Genomic DNA, 18,945 nt, shown 5'->3' with positions numbered 1-18,945 from the left:
CCACCTGGAGGCTGGAAAAAAAACTTGTGATGAGCTACTAAATCTTTTCAGTTAGGAGGATTTTCTATGACTGCGGAAACAGTTTTTCTAAGATTTAGTTTTAATTCCCCTCCCCCAACCAAATGCACACGTGAGAGACAAAAACAGACCCAAGAACTAAGTTATTCTTGTATCCAGAGTGGACGCCTTTGAGCATTGTCTCCTTTTATACCACACTCTTTCTTTCTCTCTTTGGCATTTTCTACACTGTGTTATGTGTGTTTGCTCTTTGCTGACTGGTGTGATTAATCTAATATTAGTCTACTGTAGTAAAGAGCCCATCACCATAGTCAAGAGAGCAAGATCCTTTGAGGCTCCTGTGAGGGGAGAGACTTGTATCTTGAACGCAGCTGCATTCTAGAACTGAGCATGCTGTCTGGCACATAAAAGACCCTAGTAAATATTTTGTCATTTGCATTAGTGAAGGGTTCTACCACTGCCATTAATAGCCATGTGACCTTGGGCCAATCAATTAAACTCTCTGGATGTCTCTAATGCTTTCCAGTTCTAATATTTTATAAATTTAGGTTTCCTCTTCTGAGATTTTGATTCTGACACTGTGTGGCCATTTACCTGATGTCAAATTTTCCCTTGCTAGCCCCTGATAGGTGTGAAAAGCTAGCAACTGCTTTCTTTTTACTCTTTCATCAATAGAAGATAATTTTCCAATTAATTTATTTTCTTAGTTATGTGCCTTTCCTATTAGGCACCAATGTTTTCTTGAATAAGCTGGTTAATGACGTAATTAAAAGAGACAGTGAGCCGGGGGGTGGGGCCCCAACTGAAACTAGACTTCTCACTTCATTGGTTAGTTCACTGGAACCAAGAGCAGTTCCAATCTATGAGTTTCCTTAAATACCCTTAGTAGTAAAACATTCCCACTTGTACAAGAATTAGGGTTTCCTCATAAAAACTATTTAACAAATGCATTAAAAGGTACTGCTCCTTAATATGCTTGAGATACTGCACAGAACAGCTGTGAACTTTATTAGTTTGTAGGATGCGAGGGGAGGTAGTGCTTTGAAGACCTGCTTTGGTTTTCATCAGACACTCCTGATGATGTCTTTGCAGTGGCTGGATGTATATTACTGTTTCACTGGCAACAAAGCGCAAGCATCTTGGCCAGTTTTCCATTCTGTAGCAGTTGAGGACTAGAATCCTTTTCTATATCCTGTTTGCACTGTCAAGAAATTTTGCTGGCCAAATGATATCAGAGCGACAGAACAAATAGTTGGCACTCCATCAACTTTCCTAGGCAGAAATCGATGTAGAAGGGCTTCTGTCATTTGGGAATCTCGGGGTACTGTGGCAAGCTCCCATAAGTCCCTTGGTAATCCGCTGACATGCTGCAATGTACCCACAGGTTAGGCATAGAACATCCATCTTCCCACTCGTACTTGATTTTCTGGATTTATTTTCTACATCCTTACTCAATACACACTTGTCACGGGTTTCTTTTAGGAAATGTAAATGTTCCAAGGGATTTTGAAGAGAACTCTTTCTTGTGCCTCTGTTTAAAGCACATAGACGTAAATCCAACACCCTATTCTTTTGCAAGGGCTTCACTTTTATGTCTCTACATGAGTGGGACATAACATGAGTTACCTCTAAAATTAATACATTATTGGTTGATCAGATTCTATTTCTTTTCTCCTATGAACTGAATTTATATTATTGCCTAGGTGTATTTTTTTAACTCATAAATATCCCCTTCTTTATGTTACACAAGCGACAGAAAGTTTTATTTGCCCACTTGTGTATTTTCACAACAGCTTAATTGAGATATAATTGGCATATGATATACCAGACATGCCTAAAGTGTACAATTTGCAAAGTTTTGACATATTTATATCCATGAAACCATTACCACAATCGAGATAATGAACCTATCTATCATTCCCAAAAGCTTCCTTGTGCCCCTTGGTAATCCTTAACCCCCGCCCCTTCCAATCTCTGCTCCAGCCACCTCAGGGAACCACTGATCTGCTTTCCATTGTTGTACATTAGTTTGCATTTCCTAGCATTTTATGTAAATGAATTCATACAGTGTGTACTCTTTTTTATGCTAGCTTCTTTCACTCAACGTAATTATTTTGATTCATCCATGTTGTGACATACAGCAATAGTTATTCCTTTTAATTACTGAATAGTGTTCCATTGTGTGGAAATAACACCGTTCATCTGCTGATGGAGATTTTGGATTGTTTCCAGTTTTTGGCTATTACACATAAAACTTGTGAACGTTTATGTGCAAATCCTTGTATGGACATATACTTTCATTTCTCTAGGGCAAATTCCTAGGATTCCAGATCGTAAAGCACATCTGTGTTTGACTTTTTAAAAAATTGTCAAACTGTTTTCTCAAGTGGTTGTACCAGTTTATGATCCTACCAGCATGTCCGCATGTTCCGGTTTCTCCACATCCTCAACACCTGATATCACCAGTCCTTTTAATGTTAGCTAATTTAATGAGTATATAATTTTGATTTACATTTCCCTAATGGTTAATGATATTGAGCTTCATTTCATATGCTTATTTGCTATCTGTATACTTTCCTTGGTGAAATATCTGTTCAGATATTTTCTCTAGTTTTTAAATGGATTGTTTGCTTTCATGTTAGTGAATTTTGAGTTTTTGTATAGTCTAGATAGAAATCTTCTATTCAATAGATATGCTTTAAAAATATTTTCTTCCAGTCTGTGGCTCATCTTTGCATTCACCTAATGGTGTATTTCAAAGAGCAGACGTTACTAATGTTGATGGAATACAGTTTATCAGTTTGTTCTTTTCTGGGTTATGCTTTGGTGTTACATCTAAGAAATTTGTGTCCAACCCAAGGTCGCAAGGGATTTCTCTTGTGTTTCCTTCAGATATTTTATAGTTTTACATTTTACATTTAGTTCTGTGATCTTGATTTAATTTTTGTCTAGGGTGCAAGGTACAGATCAAAGTTCATTTTATTTGCATATGAATATCTAATTGTGTCAATGCTGTTTGTTGACAATGCTATCCTTTCACCAGTGAATTGCCATTTTCCCTTTTTTGAAAATCCGGTACGTTGTACATATATGCGTCTTTGCACCAGTATCCAATTGTCTTGAGTACTGTAGCTTTATGATAAGCATTAAAAGTCAGGTAATGTTAATTCTCCAACTCTATTCTACTTGCCTGCTTGCACTTTTTACTTATGAGAATTTTGTCCTCAAGTCTAGAGTACTAGGTCAAGAGTGTTAATTGTAATGAAAAATAACTTGCATTTTGTTTACCCAGGCTTGGTAACTATTCAGAGAGTCAGCAAGAGCATGAACAATGGAATCGGATCTGGTTCGGAGTCCTGGTTCTGCCATGACTAGCTGTGTGACTCTGGCCACATTACTCATCATCTCAAAATCTCATGCTCTTCTACTGCAAAATGGGAATGACAATATGTACCTTACCACAGTGTTTCAAGGATCAAATTAGGAAATATATAATCTCTGATACAATTTTTATTTAGTATGCATCTTAGTTTTAAAAATTAGCATAATGTAAAAATATCCAATATTTAGTTACCTAAGGCAGATACAATCAGAACACTTTTGGCATTCTTATTTCCCTTATTTTACCTTCGTTTCAAGTGATTTTTGAATGATTCTTGTTTCATTTTAAGAATTGGGTATCATTTTCAGGTTTGGACTTGTCATTTGAACATGTTTAGATATCACAAAATGTACTGGTGTTTCTCATACACTCATTTAAATTCAAATGGATGGGTTAAAATACCAACAGAATGATGACTAAATAAAGTTGTTTGATGCTGGAGGTATGTAGGGGCAGAGATTTGCTGTCACATTTGAGATGTAGAAAATTCCAGCTGAGGAAAATCCAGCTCCATAGGATAGATGAATACTGACTATCAATCTAAATTTTTCTCCTATGATAACTTGGGGTAGACATCAATTCATCTCTGCTGTGTCTAGCTGAAGGCATAAGTTGAGTTTCCATTGAAAGTTGAACTACATAAAAACTCTACATATCATAAGAAGAAGACTGACAACTGAACTTAGAAGTGAGTAAAGGATATGTACAGGCGATATGCAGTTGAAGAAGCCAAAACTTAAAAAGAAAACAACATATGAAAAAATCTTAATTTCACTTGTATGTAGTGAGATGTAAATCAAAGCAACAATGAAATATCGTGTCAGGCACATCATATTGGCAAAAAGTAATATGGTCAGTAGCATCAAATATTGGCAAGGATGTTGGAGAAAGGAGCAAATTGATGGCTAGAGAGTATAAATTGTAAAACTACTTTTGAAAGCTATGGAAAATACCTAATAAAGTTGAGAATGTATAAACACTGAGATCCAGCACTTCTTTTTCTTGGTATCTGCTGTAGGGAAATTTTCACCCGTATGTGCAGAGGGACATGCACAAAGATGTGCATTGCAACGCCATTTGTGATAGCGAAGAATTCAAAACAGTCTCTTCCCCCGACCTCCTCTTTCTCTCTTTCTCTCTTTCCTCCCTGCCACACACTTCAAGTTATTTTCAAAACCATTGCAAGTCACAATACTCCTGGCACTTTACCCCTAAAGCTATTTTTTAAAACAGAGTTCTGAGGCAGATATAGAAAAATGTCAACATGTTTGATTTTGCTGGTGGCAACATACAAATCTGTTATTTTCTGTACCTCTCGTATTTGTGAGATGTTAAAACTTGAAAGTAAACATGAAAATTTTAAAAAGAAACATGACGTTTGTTTCTCTGCTTTAATTCTTTGCAAATTTCTTTTAATTCCTCACCTTAAGACCCATCTTTCCCATTTTGCGTCTTGTTTGATGTCAACCTATAACATAACATGTCTTGATCTCTTTTCTTCACATGATTTGAAGTATCTCCAAGGTAACTGTTTTGTGTTCAGAGTTTTTTTTAGACATCTCCTTCCTTCTAGCGATCTCTGTTCAATATTGCATTAAACTTATTGGGCCTAAGTTGTCCGTTATTTCCTTGCTTCTTTGCTATTCATGGGAGTTTGGATTGACAATCGAAACTTAACTGCTGTGTTTCATGACAGCAAGGCTTTGCCGGGCTTCTTTTCTTAATACTGGTCCATCCGCCTGTCTTGGTACGTAAGATATTTATATGTAGGGAGGGATATTTGTTTTAGTGTATGATAGATACTTATAATGAAGATTAGATCATGCACTTCTAGCCTAGAATTTCTAAAGCATATAATAAACAATTCTTAATCTTCAGAGCAGAGGCTTGGGGTGCCCCCTCAGTCTGCCTGCCTACACCGTATTTTTGGCTGCCACAATGGCTTCTCTGCCCATGTCAAACTCACTTTATGTGTATATACTTCAAGTTCCCTATTTTCTTTCATCTGCCTCTTTGGTAAACAGACGACAGAAACTTCCTCTGCCTGATCTCTCTATGACATACTGCAAATTTAGCTCAGACGCCAGCTGGCTGTGTGTGTCTCTGGCTATTCATAGAAAGGAAGGGTTTACCTTCCTTCCTTCTGGAGAAACCGTCTTTTCATGGCTACGAATCTGTTTTCAAAGGGCTATTTGGAATCGGAGCTACTGGTTAATGGGAAAAGGTCTTTTTTTTGTGATACTTGAACAATCTTTTAAAAAATACACTGATGTGGGGCACCTGGGTGGCTCAGTCAGTTAAGTGTCCAACTTTGGCTCAGGTTGCAAGCTCACTGTTCGTGAGTTTGAGCCCCATATCGGGCTCTGTGCTGTCAGTGTGGATAAGTCACCGATGAGTCATTTCCAATGTGTGTTGAATTTACTGTGGTTGCTTTTGCATTATTTTCTCCTTTTGTATGATTAGTGTTGGAAAGACCACCATGATCATCCATCAACTCTTGGTCATTGTGGAACATCCACTTGAGGACCAGGTGTCAGTGAATGCAAATGAAGCAGAACACTTAGCTCAGCCACTATATCTGAACGTTCCTCTCTGGTCCTGACCTGGTCCTCGATTCTAACTTTGATCCAGAAAAGATCCCTAAGTCAGCCCTGTAAGATATAGGCTGGGCTCTGTGGCTAAAGTGAAAGTCTCTCCCTGGGTTTCTGAAGTTCCTAGGTAAACTGGAGCCAGTACGGTTTCTAGAGAGCCCTGGGCAAAATGTGCTTATTTCCCAATTCAGAAGTGATTTTTCTCTTGTCAGTTTAGATTTGCTGCCCAGGGCAGTTCAGAATGGGGTGGGTTTCAGGGCAGTATTCACTAAGACATTACTCTCATCACTTATGGTAATTTCACAAATCATTGAACATCACAAGTGTCACTAATTGCCACTTGCTTCTTATTTTTATTCTAATGTCCTAGATTCGGAAACTGGTAACTGGGTTGTAAGTTTCTTTAGGGCAAGGCCTGGATGTTTTTCATTTGCATTCTTAATATCCACCACAATATCTGGGGTATAATAACTTCTCAACTAAAGGTCTATGTCTAGAAAATATGGCTGAAAAATGATTGTAAAACATACCCCAAAGTCACTGTCCTTATTTTTTCTTCTCCTTTCCTTCTTGTTTACTCTTCTTGTTTTCATCGGTCTTAATCCAGAGCTTTAGATGATTGGCAGCATCATGTGTTTATACTACTTCCTGAAACTCTTCCTGCACACTTCTCCCCCAAATTTTGTTCATTAAAAAAAAAAATAATGTTTTTTTTTTTCTTCTTGGGCCTTGCCTTTTACATTTTAAATGATTTTAAACACTATTCATATGTTTATCTGATTCTTCTGTTATCTCAAGTTCTCTCTGGTTGTTGTGCCTGCTGATTCTTGGTTATATGTAATTGCTTCCACATGGGTCTTGTGGCTTAGGCTTGTGAGCTCATCTTCGGTGGTGGCTTAACTGTGGGTGTCCGTTGTTGCTTTTATTGAGGACACATCCCTCCAGAGAGGTCTTGTTTCTTCTTCTTGTCACCCTAAGGATGTCCTAAGCCTAGAACCAATTTTATGCCTGTTTTTCAGCTTGAAATTTCCTGGAATACGCAAGTATTGTGAATTCAAAACTCCAAACCACATCAGGGTAAATTGTGGGAATGCTCAGTGGAGATACTTTTATTCCCCCACCAAGAGTCTAGGCCAAGGCATTGCTCTTCCATCTACCTGTGAGAATGTTTGGCCTTTTTTCAACATCAATTTATTTCAAGAATCTTTCTTCAAGACCACTGCAAGGGTGTCTCTCTCTGTGAGGGTCAGTTCTAATTCTTCACCTCATCTCCCATCCCCAAGTGTTGGGCAAGTCATACAGAATGCTCAGAGTCCCTAGCTTTTCAATCTAAAACATCATAGCTTTCAAATGACAATAATAAGACTTAACAACATGATTCTGAAAGGCATGTCTCCCCGATAGGGATGTTATGAGATTCAAGTAGTAGAATGGATTAAAAGGCATTTTGAAAAAAAAAAAAAAAAAAATTAAAGCACTCTGTAATTAGGTTTTGTTTCTAGATACTCTAGGAGTGTCATTGGCCTAGAACATGTTTTTTTAGTATTATTGCTAGTCTACTGTTTTCCCCAGACCCTTTTCCTTCCTTCTCCTACCATCACATCTTCTTGTCCATTTGTCTAGCTTGTGGCAAAGTAGAGCGGCCTTATACTTAGGCAGAGGATGAGCTGCAGCCTCTGAGCTGATTTTACCTGATTGAGTTTGGTGAGTACTGTGGCTCTCTTATTTACCTCTCAGCTCAGGACCCTGTATATCATTCAGGTTCCTGCCAGAGAGCTGGTGTTGGTGACCCTTGGTCAATAGTGGACATGATTTGTTATTTTAGTTAAGATCTTAATAGCACATGAAATTGTTTATCTAGTTCTGATGCTTTAGAGAACCAAAGACCTGCTGCCAGAATACAGGTCTTCTCTGCAGTTACCTGTCTGTGGCATGTCACTGAAGGAGAGTATCAATTGGTATAATTGTTCTGGAAGCTACAGGAAACCTTTAAATACATTTCAACAGGAACACTGGTATTTGCAATCCAGCATTTTTACAATATGATCTCATGTAACACATCCATTTTATATTCTAAAAACTTCAGTTTGAACAAGCCATGTCATAAAAGGGGCCACAGAATCAGCAAAGCCAGTCTTATAATGGCAGGCCAAACAGTTTTAGATATTGGGGTTTTCTTGATTTTTTATTTGAGGCCAAGCTTTCACACAGAGCATTGACTTTGCTTCAGGTCAAATGAAGTCATAGTTTAGACCGGGTTAGTCCTTGTTTAAGTCACTTAGGTAAGGTTTAATTTGTTGAACCAAACCCTGGAACCCGTTCAGTTCACAGAAGAACATATAATTATGTAACTTTTGTCACAAGACTCAAGAAAAATGTTTTATAGTCACAGCAGGGATTCAAAGAGGTGAGGCTAAGGTGGAAAATGCTTGTAGAGATAACAGTAGAAGAAAAAGAAATGGAAAGCATTTGTGAAAGTCTAGTCTCAGTTCTTAGTGTAGCTCTTTGCACAAATTAATACACTTGAGATATTTTTCAGGTTTCAAATACTGAATCTCTATTTTCATGGAAAGGATGGTATAACTATGAGAGGGTTAACCATGGTTATATAGCTTTCTGAATTTTCTACAGCATACCCTTACTTTATATGGAATAGTTTCATGACTGTCCTATTTCCACTTATCAGTAATAATTGCCTGCAACATACATAGGAAACATAAATTCCCAGGTAATTCAGACCCCTCTTTTTACCCACTTAAGAGTTAGTCCAACCCTTCATAAAACCTATTTCCCAAACCTCCTAACATATAGACTGGTTTGAACATCAGTTCTTGTCATGTCCCCTGCCTGCCATCTGTTTTAGATATTAGTGAGTCACAAAATGCCTAAAAGCAGTAGTCTGAAAGAGACTGAGAAGGAGCAGAGGGCCTGAATTGTCAGAAAACAGAATCGTGTCCTTGGGCAAATCCAAGGGTGGTTGGGTAGGTTGTATCATCAAGTGATAATAGGAACGATGATTAAAACCAACAGCAACTTCCACAAATCTTGAAACTAAAATGCATGCTGGTTTTAGGGGAAACCTCCAATACACAGCATACAAACTTTGATTACTGTCGTGGAGCAATCAACGGAAGTTTGTAGAAGATGCAACGCTCGTAGACTGGCTCAATTTGGCCAATTTACGCTGAGCGTCTAGTTGGCCGCTACTGTGGGGATAAAGGGAGCAAGTTCTTTACCTTGTGGAATTCTTGGTCTTGGAGGGGAGATATCACACAACCATCTATGCTCATGACGAAGACAGCTTTGCCTGGAACTCATGGCATGCACAGGCCAAGCTTCGTGCCTGCCTAGGGCTCTATTTACTTACATTGTCTTGAATTCTCTCATCACATCCTCCAGTTTACAGATGGAGAAGCAATATTTTTTTCCGCTGCATTTTATCATCTTAACAACACAATATGTTAAATGCTTTGCCATGGACTTAGAATGGAGTCTGACAGGCAAAAGTCCAGTCTTGGCTCTGCTATATACCTGTGGGGTCTGGAGGAAATTTCTTAATTTATTTGAGCCACAGTTTTCTCATCCGTAAAGTAGAGATAATGGTATCTACCTCAGCTCTCGGCTTCAATGTCAATATTTTCAGAAAGGCCTTATTCCATCATTCTGAGGAATCTTGTTCCCATCACGCCAGTCACGGGATCCCATTACCCTGTTTTAGTTTTGTTACAGCCTTTATCACCATCTGAAGTGTTGTCTTGTAACTGGTTTCCAGGACTATTGGCAGCCTTCCCATTTGAATGTAAATTTCACAAGGACAGGGACTGAACCCAAAATCTGGTTCCTGCCACACAGTAGGCACTCATTATGTGTTACATGAATGGGCAGTGAACCAGGCAACAGTTAATAGAGATGGAAAGGAGAAAGTGACTATACTTATATTTAATGTCCTTGTGAACAATTCTATGTTCGCTTGGAAAGAAATCGTTGTATGCTTTGAACACTGCTATTACAGTGAGTAGAAGGGTTTGAATTTTTTCTCTTTTGCCATAACGAAGGTCTGAAAATAAATTGAATGTCATCATCCATTGCACGATAGTCCATCCCTGACCTGAGCTGGGCTCCAATAAAAGGAGCAGGGACACAAATGCAACACACAGACCCAGAACGGGATCTTTTGTATGTGTGACTGCGGGAGACGCTGAGAGAAATGTGGAACCAGAGCTCACCTGAGTAGGTTTTGGCCTTCATTCTCCCCACAAACATTAACCTCAGAGTAAGTGACATGTCTGACTGTGTCTACAAAAGGCACCTCCGGCCTCCACTGACTTGTTTATCTTTGCCGCTGTTTCAGGATTCTGAGAAGCGAACCCCGCTTCATGTGGCTGCGTTTCTGGGAGATGCAGAGATCATTGAACTCCTGATTCTGTCAGGTAAATACCAGATCTACTTAAAAGTCAATTGCAGATAAAAATTTAAATGACCAACTCACTAGATTGACTATGACAGTGAACCCAAACGAAATTTCTTTATTGTGCTCATGGAAGTTTATTTGATCAGTGATTTTATCAGTAGACAAAAACAAAAAAAGAAAACAAAACAAAACAAACAACAATGCAAGAAGTTATTCTTATATGAAAAATGGCGTAGCCATTAAAACATTTTATTACTTTGAAAGTCTGATTTGACTAATCAGGCCCAGTATTATGGATGAATTCAGTAGATTTGGATATCTTTTCATTTTTTTGTCATTAAAAAAATGAACAAACAAAACTGACTCCTTAAAGCCTGCATGAAAAACACAAATGTATCTGTGTATTTACATACATTTAAATTGTGTGGCAAAATAATACTATGTTTTGTTTATGGATACATGACTGACTATGTAATAAAAAATGGAAGGAAAGGAAATATACCAATTTCCAGATGGTGGTTACCTCTGAAGAGGCTGGTTGAGTGAGAGATATTTTCAGGGAAGGGTAAAGAAGAGACTACAACTCTGTAAAATATTTTGTTTAAAAAAAATTGGAGGGGCGCTTGGGTGGGTCAGTCGGTTAAGCATCCGACTTCGGCTCAGGTCACGATCTCACAGTCTGTGAGTTCGAGCCCTGCGTCGGGCTCTGGGCTGATGGCCCAGAGCCTGGAGCCTGCTTCCGATTCTGTGTCTCCCTCTCTCTCTGCCCCTCCCCCATTCATGCTCTGTCTCTCTCTGTCTCAAAAATAAATAAAAACGTTAGGAAAAAAATTAAAAAAAAAAAAACGGAAGCAAACATGGGAAACCTGGTTTGGGGGCTATTATTCTCTTTATATTTTATATTTTATGTATTTTAAAGATCTCATTGGATCTAGAAATACCAATGTTTTCATTTTTGAAAACCTGTATGCTTGGTACATCTCACCAAACTGGTTTCCAAAACCAATATGTGCTTTCTCCCTTGAGTATTTGCTAGACAAATCCCTAGAATGAATCTGAGTACATGCACGTGTCTTGGTGTGGATTGCAGATCGGCTGGCTTTTTCCCCTCCTCCTTTTTGTTTGGGAAGATTAAAATCTGGAAGAAATACCTCTGCCCGCAGACTATGCAAAAGGCCTATATTAAGATTTTGCCTTTGTTTGCAATAGTAAAGGGAAACTGTAGAAATCCAAAGTACGCTATGCAAAGGTAGGAGCTAATGCATGTATTCAAACAGACGTGGGGAACACTGTAGAAGAAACTAACAAGAATTGTGCTGTGATACACCAGGAAGGTTCACATTGCCCTTACTTTTGTTGTGTTCGTGTTCTTGAGGTGGATTTTCCCAGGAAGCAAGTATTCAGTGCCTTACGACGTGTGTGTGCTCTGTGCTCCTGACAATTGCACGGAGCTTAGGTTAGATTCTGTGTGACATTCCTTGTGCTTTAAAGAACAGGCCTAACTGCTAATATATTGAGATTTATTTTTGCAAGTCATTTCTTATTTTATGTTTAATGTACATTGTTTCCTCCTTTTTTTCACTTTCCATTTGATAGACTGATTTTTTTTTTCTGCTGGATTAAAGGTTATATTTACTGAAAAAAAAAATAAAAAATAAAGAACAGGCCTTCCTTCTGACAGTTTTAAAGATGTTCCAGGGCTGTGTTCCAAACAAACATGTATTGTTTGGTGTGACACACACTATGGCTGAGAGCCAGTACATACCTGGCTGGTTGCCCTATAGCTGTAGAAACTTGGGCCATGGAAAATTGTAGGAAAACCAGTGGGGGTGTAAAATAAGAATTTTGTGGCACGACAGCTAAGGGGTCCCAACCAACCAAGTGTTGTATTAAGAGACATCTCAGTGTCTCAGAGGAATGTTTAGTTCATGAAGGTGCAAATTCAAAACTTTGTCTTAGACCCCCAACTTTGGTTTTTTGTTTGTTTGTTTTTCTACATCTGAAGGAAGATTTTAATTCTGCAGCATGAAGTTGACCCCTCTATGTTCCTCGGGCATCTGTGGGCTGGTGACTGTTTGAGAAACTTGGTTTCGTATCACCTTCACGTGGGATGGAGTCCATCAACCTCACTTACATGGGGCTCATCTAGTAGAGCCTGGAGAAATTTTTCCATAGATCCTGATCTGCACACCTGTTTAGTCTCTGGTATAATTTTGGATGGCACATGCAATGGAATTTTTCCTCCTCCTCATATCCAATTAGGAAGACGTAGGGTACAGGAGAGCATTGGGAAAGTTCTTTCGAAATTTTACTCAACTGTGGAAGCTTAGACAAACTCTTGGAATTCACATGGCTTTAATTTCCTTGAAAGGTCCTTTATTCAATTTGTATATTAAATTCCTAAAGAAATATCCTTGTAAGAGCACGATGATTTTATTTCTGAGTTTACATCTGGCAGCTGACCCTTTAGGGAATCCAACCAAACTGCTTTCCAGTTTAATAATGGATGAGGTGCTAATGATTCCCATGTTGGACAAATGATTTGGCCTTGCCAGAATAGCCCATTACAGCTGTGTACTCCATTGTTGTATTAACTTACAGAGCATAGTGTAACCCAAGCCCACTAAATTCCCACTGACATTATCTCCTATTAGCCAGGCGGATGGAACCCTGAATGCCTCTGAGTAGAAAGGGAGGAATTCAGGCCTTGAAACTTTCCTCTTCTTATAACTGCCAGTTCAGATTCTGGCTTTATTCTCCCCACCCCACCCCCAGTCTGGCCTCTGGCTTCTGTTTGGGAACTAGCCGAGTCAGGATTTAAGGCAAAGAGAAGGTGAAGAGCATGCTAAATCATTTGCTGGAGATGCATGAATGAGATCAGCGTGAACCAATCAGTGGATCCGTGGCTAAGAGGTAAGAGATTGGGGTTGAGCTAGAGGAAGCAGAGCACACAGGAAACCGAGCACTGTCACAATTCCCTGTAGAGAAACTGGGATGCTCGAGGTTCAGGTCCTGGGCTGAAGGAAGAAAACTGGAGGTACCCACCTGCTAACGTGGGAGTGTTTGTGAGGTGCAACTGCTAACTAAAAATGATATGTTTATTAGACATAGGCCACCAAACAAGTGTATTCTTGTAAAATCATTTCCTGTGATTTGTCAAAATGTGATTACCACGGTCAATGCAAATTGCCACCAGTGCCAGGGGCAGGTCATTCTTTTGATTCTTTTATGCATAACAAATATTCATTATTCATCCTTTGAGGTTGGATTTGATTGGTGTTTGTTTGTTTGTTCTGGTGAAAGAGGGGTGATTAAACCAGGCACCCTCAGTGTGGTGTGATTACAAAGTAATGAGCCATTTTCTGGTGGGTGTGCAAACTGGTTCTAAAGGCAGGTCCAAAGGGAGTCTGAAAAATGTTTTAAGCAATTGTCACATACACTGAATTATCATACACTCTTCCAAGGTTATTGCTTTGAAGGACAGTGCTCCTGGGCTGTAATAACATTTGGTCTGTTTGCTTAAAAGCAAAATCAATAGCAAGCTGATCTCATTACATTGAAGTCATATTTCATATGATCTTTCGTATGTATTTATTTCTACAATTAAAAGTCAAACTTTGGATAAACCAGACTTAAGAATCAATTATCCTTTCTGGGCCTGTAAGGTTTTTCAGTCACTTAGTCTACCTTTTTCCTTTGTTTTACTTCTTCCTAGATGACAAGGCTGAGAGAACAGGAATATTGCCTCTGGGAAAGATACTTAGTTTCCTTTACTCTTGATCTCCATAAAAAAAAAAAAAAATCAAGCAGTAATAGGGATAAGATGAAAACATACTTAATTTATAATCAGAGTTTATGCCTGACAACTTTTAGTTGGGTCTTTGTTTCTGAAGAATGAGTATAGCCTAGCACCTTTTTTTTTTTTTTTTTTTTTTATGTTTAAGGTTGAAAATGTCCTTGGGTAAAAAGCATTTGCCTTTAAATCATTAGACATGCAGACTCTGTGTCCTTCAGTGCACAATGGCGCCTGACAGGCAGGTAAATAACATGAAGCTTCCTTTAGAAAAATCAGTTATAAATATTCAACTCAAAACCATCTGACGTCTCCCTCTGACATGTAAACAAGACTCTTGGACGTGTTCAGCGGAAGAGGATGAGGAAACCAGTGGCAGGGGATGACACTGATGAAATACTGCTTGGTCCCCATTCAGATAACTCTGCTTTTGTCATAATAATTTTGTTGTTCAGGGAGAGGAGATTTTCCTGGCAGCTGCCCGTTTAACCTTCTGGAGGAGGAGAAGTGGAGGGATAGAAACTGAAGGAAGCTACTTCCTAGATTTCTAATTATTTTTCAATTCCTCAAGTGACGCTAAAGCTGCAAGGAAACAATGTTGGCATTTGTTGGTTGTTACACGCTGGGTGTGGGTTGTTTTCTGATATCAGCAAGCTCGGGGTCATCTTTCTCCTTGAAAGAATGTTAATATTAAAAGCCACATTGAGCACTACATAAAACTGAAAGTTTGCAGACTATATAAATAATAATAGTAATAACAATATAATGTAAATGTATAAATATAAATAACAAGAAAAAACAGTCATAGAAAAATAGAGGAAACAGGCAAAAAATATGAACACACAGTTCTCAGAGAATAAATTGCAAATGTCCAGTAAACAAACATATTAGAAGATGCCCAACCTCACTATTAAACAGGAAAACAGAAAAATGTGATACTGCTTCCTTCCAATCAGATTTGCAATATTTTATTGGCTGATAATATCAAGTATTGATGAGGATGTGGGGAACTAGGCAATCTCACACGTTAGCACTCTTTGGAGGATTGAGACTAAGGATTAAAACCGAAAGTGTGTGTGACCCATGACACAGAAAGTCCATTTCTAATTATCTATCCTAGACAAATACTTGCACGTTTGTAGGAGGAATCATTTTATGGGTGTTCACAGCAGCATTTTTTGAATAATGAAATGCTGGAAACAACTGAAATACCCATCAATGGACAGAATGTCTAAAAAATGTACTGTTTATATGTTGGAATACATGTGGTAATTAAAAAGTGGCATCATAAGTATCAACAGAGATAGGTATGAAAAATATATCGTGTGAAACAATGCAGAATGTCAATTCAGAAACAATTCAGAAACTCAGAGTATTATAGTAGGATACAATATTCAGAGGGTTATTACAATATGATATAATCTATGTAAAAGCATACTTATAAAACACTATAGATTTTTAAAAATTACTGTGTAATGTTTTAAATATGCAAAAAAGAATATTGTACTGACCACTCAGCTTAATTCTCTCAGTTTTCCTTGGTACACATATTGGCCTGCGTAGGGGTAAAAGAAACTGGAGGCTTATATACCAGGCTCAGGGCAGTGATTTTTTTTTTTCCTTAAGTGGGGAGAGTCCAGCATTGAGAATGATTCTCCAGAGGCCTTTACTCAAATCTTTAATAATTCATGTTTTAGGGACACCTGGGTGGCTCAGTCGGTTCAATGTCCGACTTCAGCTCAGGTCATGATCTCACAGTCCGTGAGTTTGAGCCCCGCATTGGGCTCTGTGCTGACAGCCCAGAACCTGGAGCCTGCTTCTGATTCTGTGTCTCCCCCTCTCTCTGCCCCTCTGCTGCTCATGCTCTGTCTCTCTCTGTCTCAAAAATAAATAAAAACATTAAAAAAAACCAATTCATCTTTTAAAGAAGAATGCATTATTTGTATGATGAAACCATGAAGTAAAATAGGTCTGCTGATTTTCATTATGTTAGGCAGATTTTCATAGCTGCTGTATAAACTAGCTCAGTGAAGGAGACATTGAGGAATCTCTCTTTTAACCAGAAAGCTTCCTTCAATTAGCAACTGTTAATTTAGGACTGCCCTGGGCTTGGACCTAAATTGGCACATCGTGCCAAAGGCAGATGCCCCCAGTTTCTATTCCTTAGTCCCTGATTCTGCTCTGATAATAGTTAACAAGCAATTATGTAGTGCTTAACATGTGTCAGAAAGTGATCTCGGGTCTTTTGTGGTTTATCCTTCTAGACTGTTCAATATTTTTACAAAAGCAGGCTCATATAATATTTTGGTACTTTTTCCACATAACAATGGTTTGTGAACATCTCTCCACATTATTAAGAATTCTTATAAAGCACCACAGCCACCGCGTATGGCTATATACTAATTTATTTAACCAACTCTTCTCTAACACCAAGATTGTTTCCTGTATATTACTTTTTTGGCTAACCTTTTTTTAACACATTCTTGAAGATTAGTCTTAACATTAGCCCATAGTTATTTCCTTTAGAAACATGTTATAGAGCATTCTAATACACTTACACAAAGACAGAAATAGGTTGTGGGTAAGAGAGAGAGAGAAAGGGAGAAGAGAGAAGGGGAGAGAGAGGGAGGAAAAAGGGGGAGGCAGAACACAGAGGGAGACTGAAGGTAAGATTTGGACATGCCATGGCAAAAGCTGGTGAACACAGGTACCGTGCACGTGCCCTCTGCCCCTCGTTGGTATCCTGGTGATCTGCCTGGTGAGGAGCTACTGGGGTGAGATTTTTAGATTCAAAATGTGGTGATAAAATTTGGGAAGACAGCAAAAGATTCCCTGAGATTCTCGAGCTCTCTCACCTCTGGGTAGTCATGAACTTCTGTGGTCCCACTTTTTCTGGGTGTGCTGACCTTGCTTCTGTTCTACAGCTGGGGATCTATCTGTGGGATCAGCTACAGTGATTGAGAAGGGAAGAGAGCATGAGAACACATTGTTAACTTGAAAATGTCTTTTCAAATTGGACTGTGCCACTGAGGTTATCTACAAATCCAACAGCAGTTGTGGTTCCTAATCAATTATATACCTGGAGTGAGCCTTCGGAAAATCCTGGAAGAGACTGTGCCCGGGCCACTTTATATGAAAATGTCATTTTTTTTTTTTTATCCGTGAGAAGGGCCACTGACCAAGAAAAAATAGCGTAAGAAAAAGCATCATAATCCTCCCCATTTTTTAAGCTTACTTATTTTTTTAAAAAGAGAGCGAGAGAGAGCACGAGCTGGGGAGGGGCAGAGAGAGAGAGAGAGAGAGAGAGAGAGAGAGAGTGTCCCAAGCAGGCTCTGCACAATCAGCATGGAGCCTGACTTGGGGCGTAAGCTCACAAACCGCAAGATCATGACCTGAGCCAAAATCAAGAGTCTGAACCACCCAAGTGTCCCAAACTTCCCTATTTTTATTAAGAAACATAAAACTCCAAATGCACTGCTTTCTTAGAAATGTTTAATAGTAAATATTTCAAACATACAGAAAATATGGAGAAAAATATAAGTAATACCCATGTACACCAAGCTTTAAGATATCCTGACGTTTTCCATGTTTGTATCATATCTGTTTTCTAAAGAAAATATTGAAGACACATTTCCAGCCCATTTGGCATACTTCATCCTTTTTTCTCTACCATCCCTTCCTAGAAACAACCACTATCTAGAATTGCTGTTTGTTTTCTTTAGCCATATTTGTTACTTTTGTTTCACACCTATGCATGCATCCACAAACATCATGTAGAATTGTTTTTGTAAATTTAAAAACTTTATATAAACTGACATTATGTAATAGGTATTATTGGTAACTTCATTTGTTCATTCACGCTATGTGTCTGAAGTGCATCTGTTTATATATATATATATATATATATATATATATATATATATATATCAAAAACTTCAGTCTGTTCATTTCCATGACAGTATGACATCCCATTGTACACATATACCACAATGTATTTATCCATTTTCCTTTTGACCAGCATTTAGGATTTCAGTTTCTTGCTGTTACAAACATGCTGCGGTAAACATTTTTCCACATGTGTGAAAGTTTGTCCAGGGTATATGTTTGGGATGGGTCGCTGGGTAGGAGGGCACATGCAATGTCAGTTTTACTGGGTAGCAGCAAATTGCTTCCCAGAGGTGGTTGTACCAGTTCATACTCCCACCAGCTGTATGTAAATCTTTTTTTTTTTTTTTTAACATTTATTATTGAGAGACAGAGAGAGACAGAGCACGAGAAGGGTTGGGGCAGAGAGAGAGGGGGACACAGAATCTGAAGCCAGCTCCAGGCTCTGAGCTATCAGAGCCCGACGCGGGGCTCGAACTCACAAACCGCGAGATCATGACCTGAGCCGAATTCGGACGCTTAACCGACGGAGCCACCCAGGCACCCCAATATAAGTGTTAATATTACTCCCTACCCTTACTAACTCTTGGGATTGTCATACTTTAGAATTTTCACCAATTTGATGGGTGTGAAATGGTATGTTAATGTTGCTTTCATTTGCTTCTCCCTGATAAATTTTGAGAAGTATATTTTCATATGTATCTTGCCATTTGGGATTCTTCTTGCATTAGCTTTTTAAGCTTACACACAGGCAATGCAAAATTTGCTCTGTCAAAGACTATGAATAATGAAGTATGTATTTTTGTTTCATATTATTATAACCAGTGTTTGGAGCTAAAAGGAGAAATGTAGGGGAAAAGGAAAT

General features: G+C 38.6%; 1 protein-coding gene across 7 annotated transcripts in view; it reads left to right on the top strand.

Moving 5' to 3' along the window:
* The window catches only part of ANKRD44 (ankyrin repeat domain 44), a 227,656-nt gene that overhangs the window by 36,270 nt on the left and 172,441 nt on the right, over positions 1-18,945 (top strand). For all 7 annotated transcript variants that reach the window (XM_015543192.2, XM_015543193.2, XM_042994983.1 and 4 more), the window contains exon 3: positions 10,343-10,421. In XM_015543192.2, coding sequence (XP_015398678.2) covers positions 10,343-10,421 — 79 coding nt within the window. The remainder of the gene's footprint in view (positions 1-10,342; positions 10,422-18,945) is intronic.

The sequence above is a fragment of the Panthera tigris genome, chromosome C1, assembly GCF_018350195.1.
Source record: "Panthera tigris isolate Pti1 chromosome C1, P.tigris_Pti1_mat1.1, whole genome shotgun sequence".
Taxonomy (NCBI): Eukaryota; Metazoa; Chordata; class Mammalia; order Carnivora; family Felidae; genus Panthera; species Panthera tigris.
The sequence above is the reverse complement of the archived record's forward strand: the minus strand, read 5'-3'. Positions and strand labels throughout refer to the sequence as shown.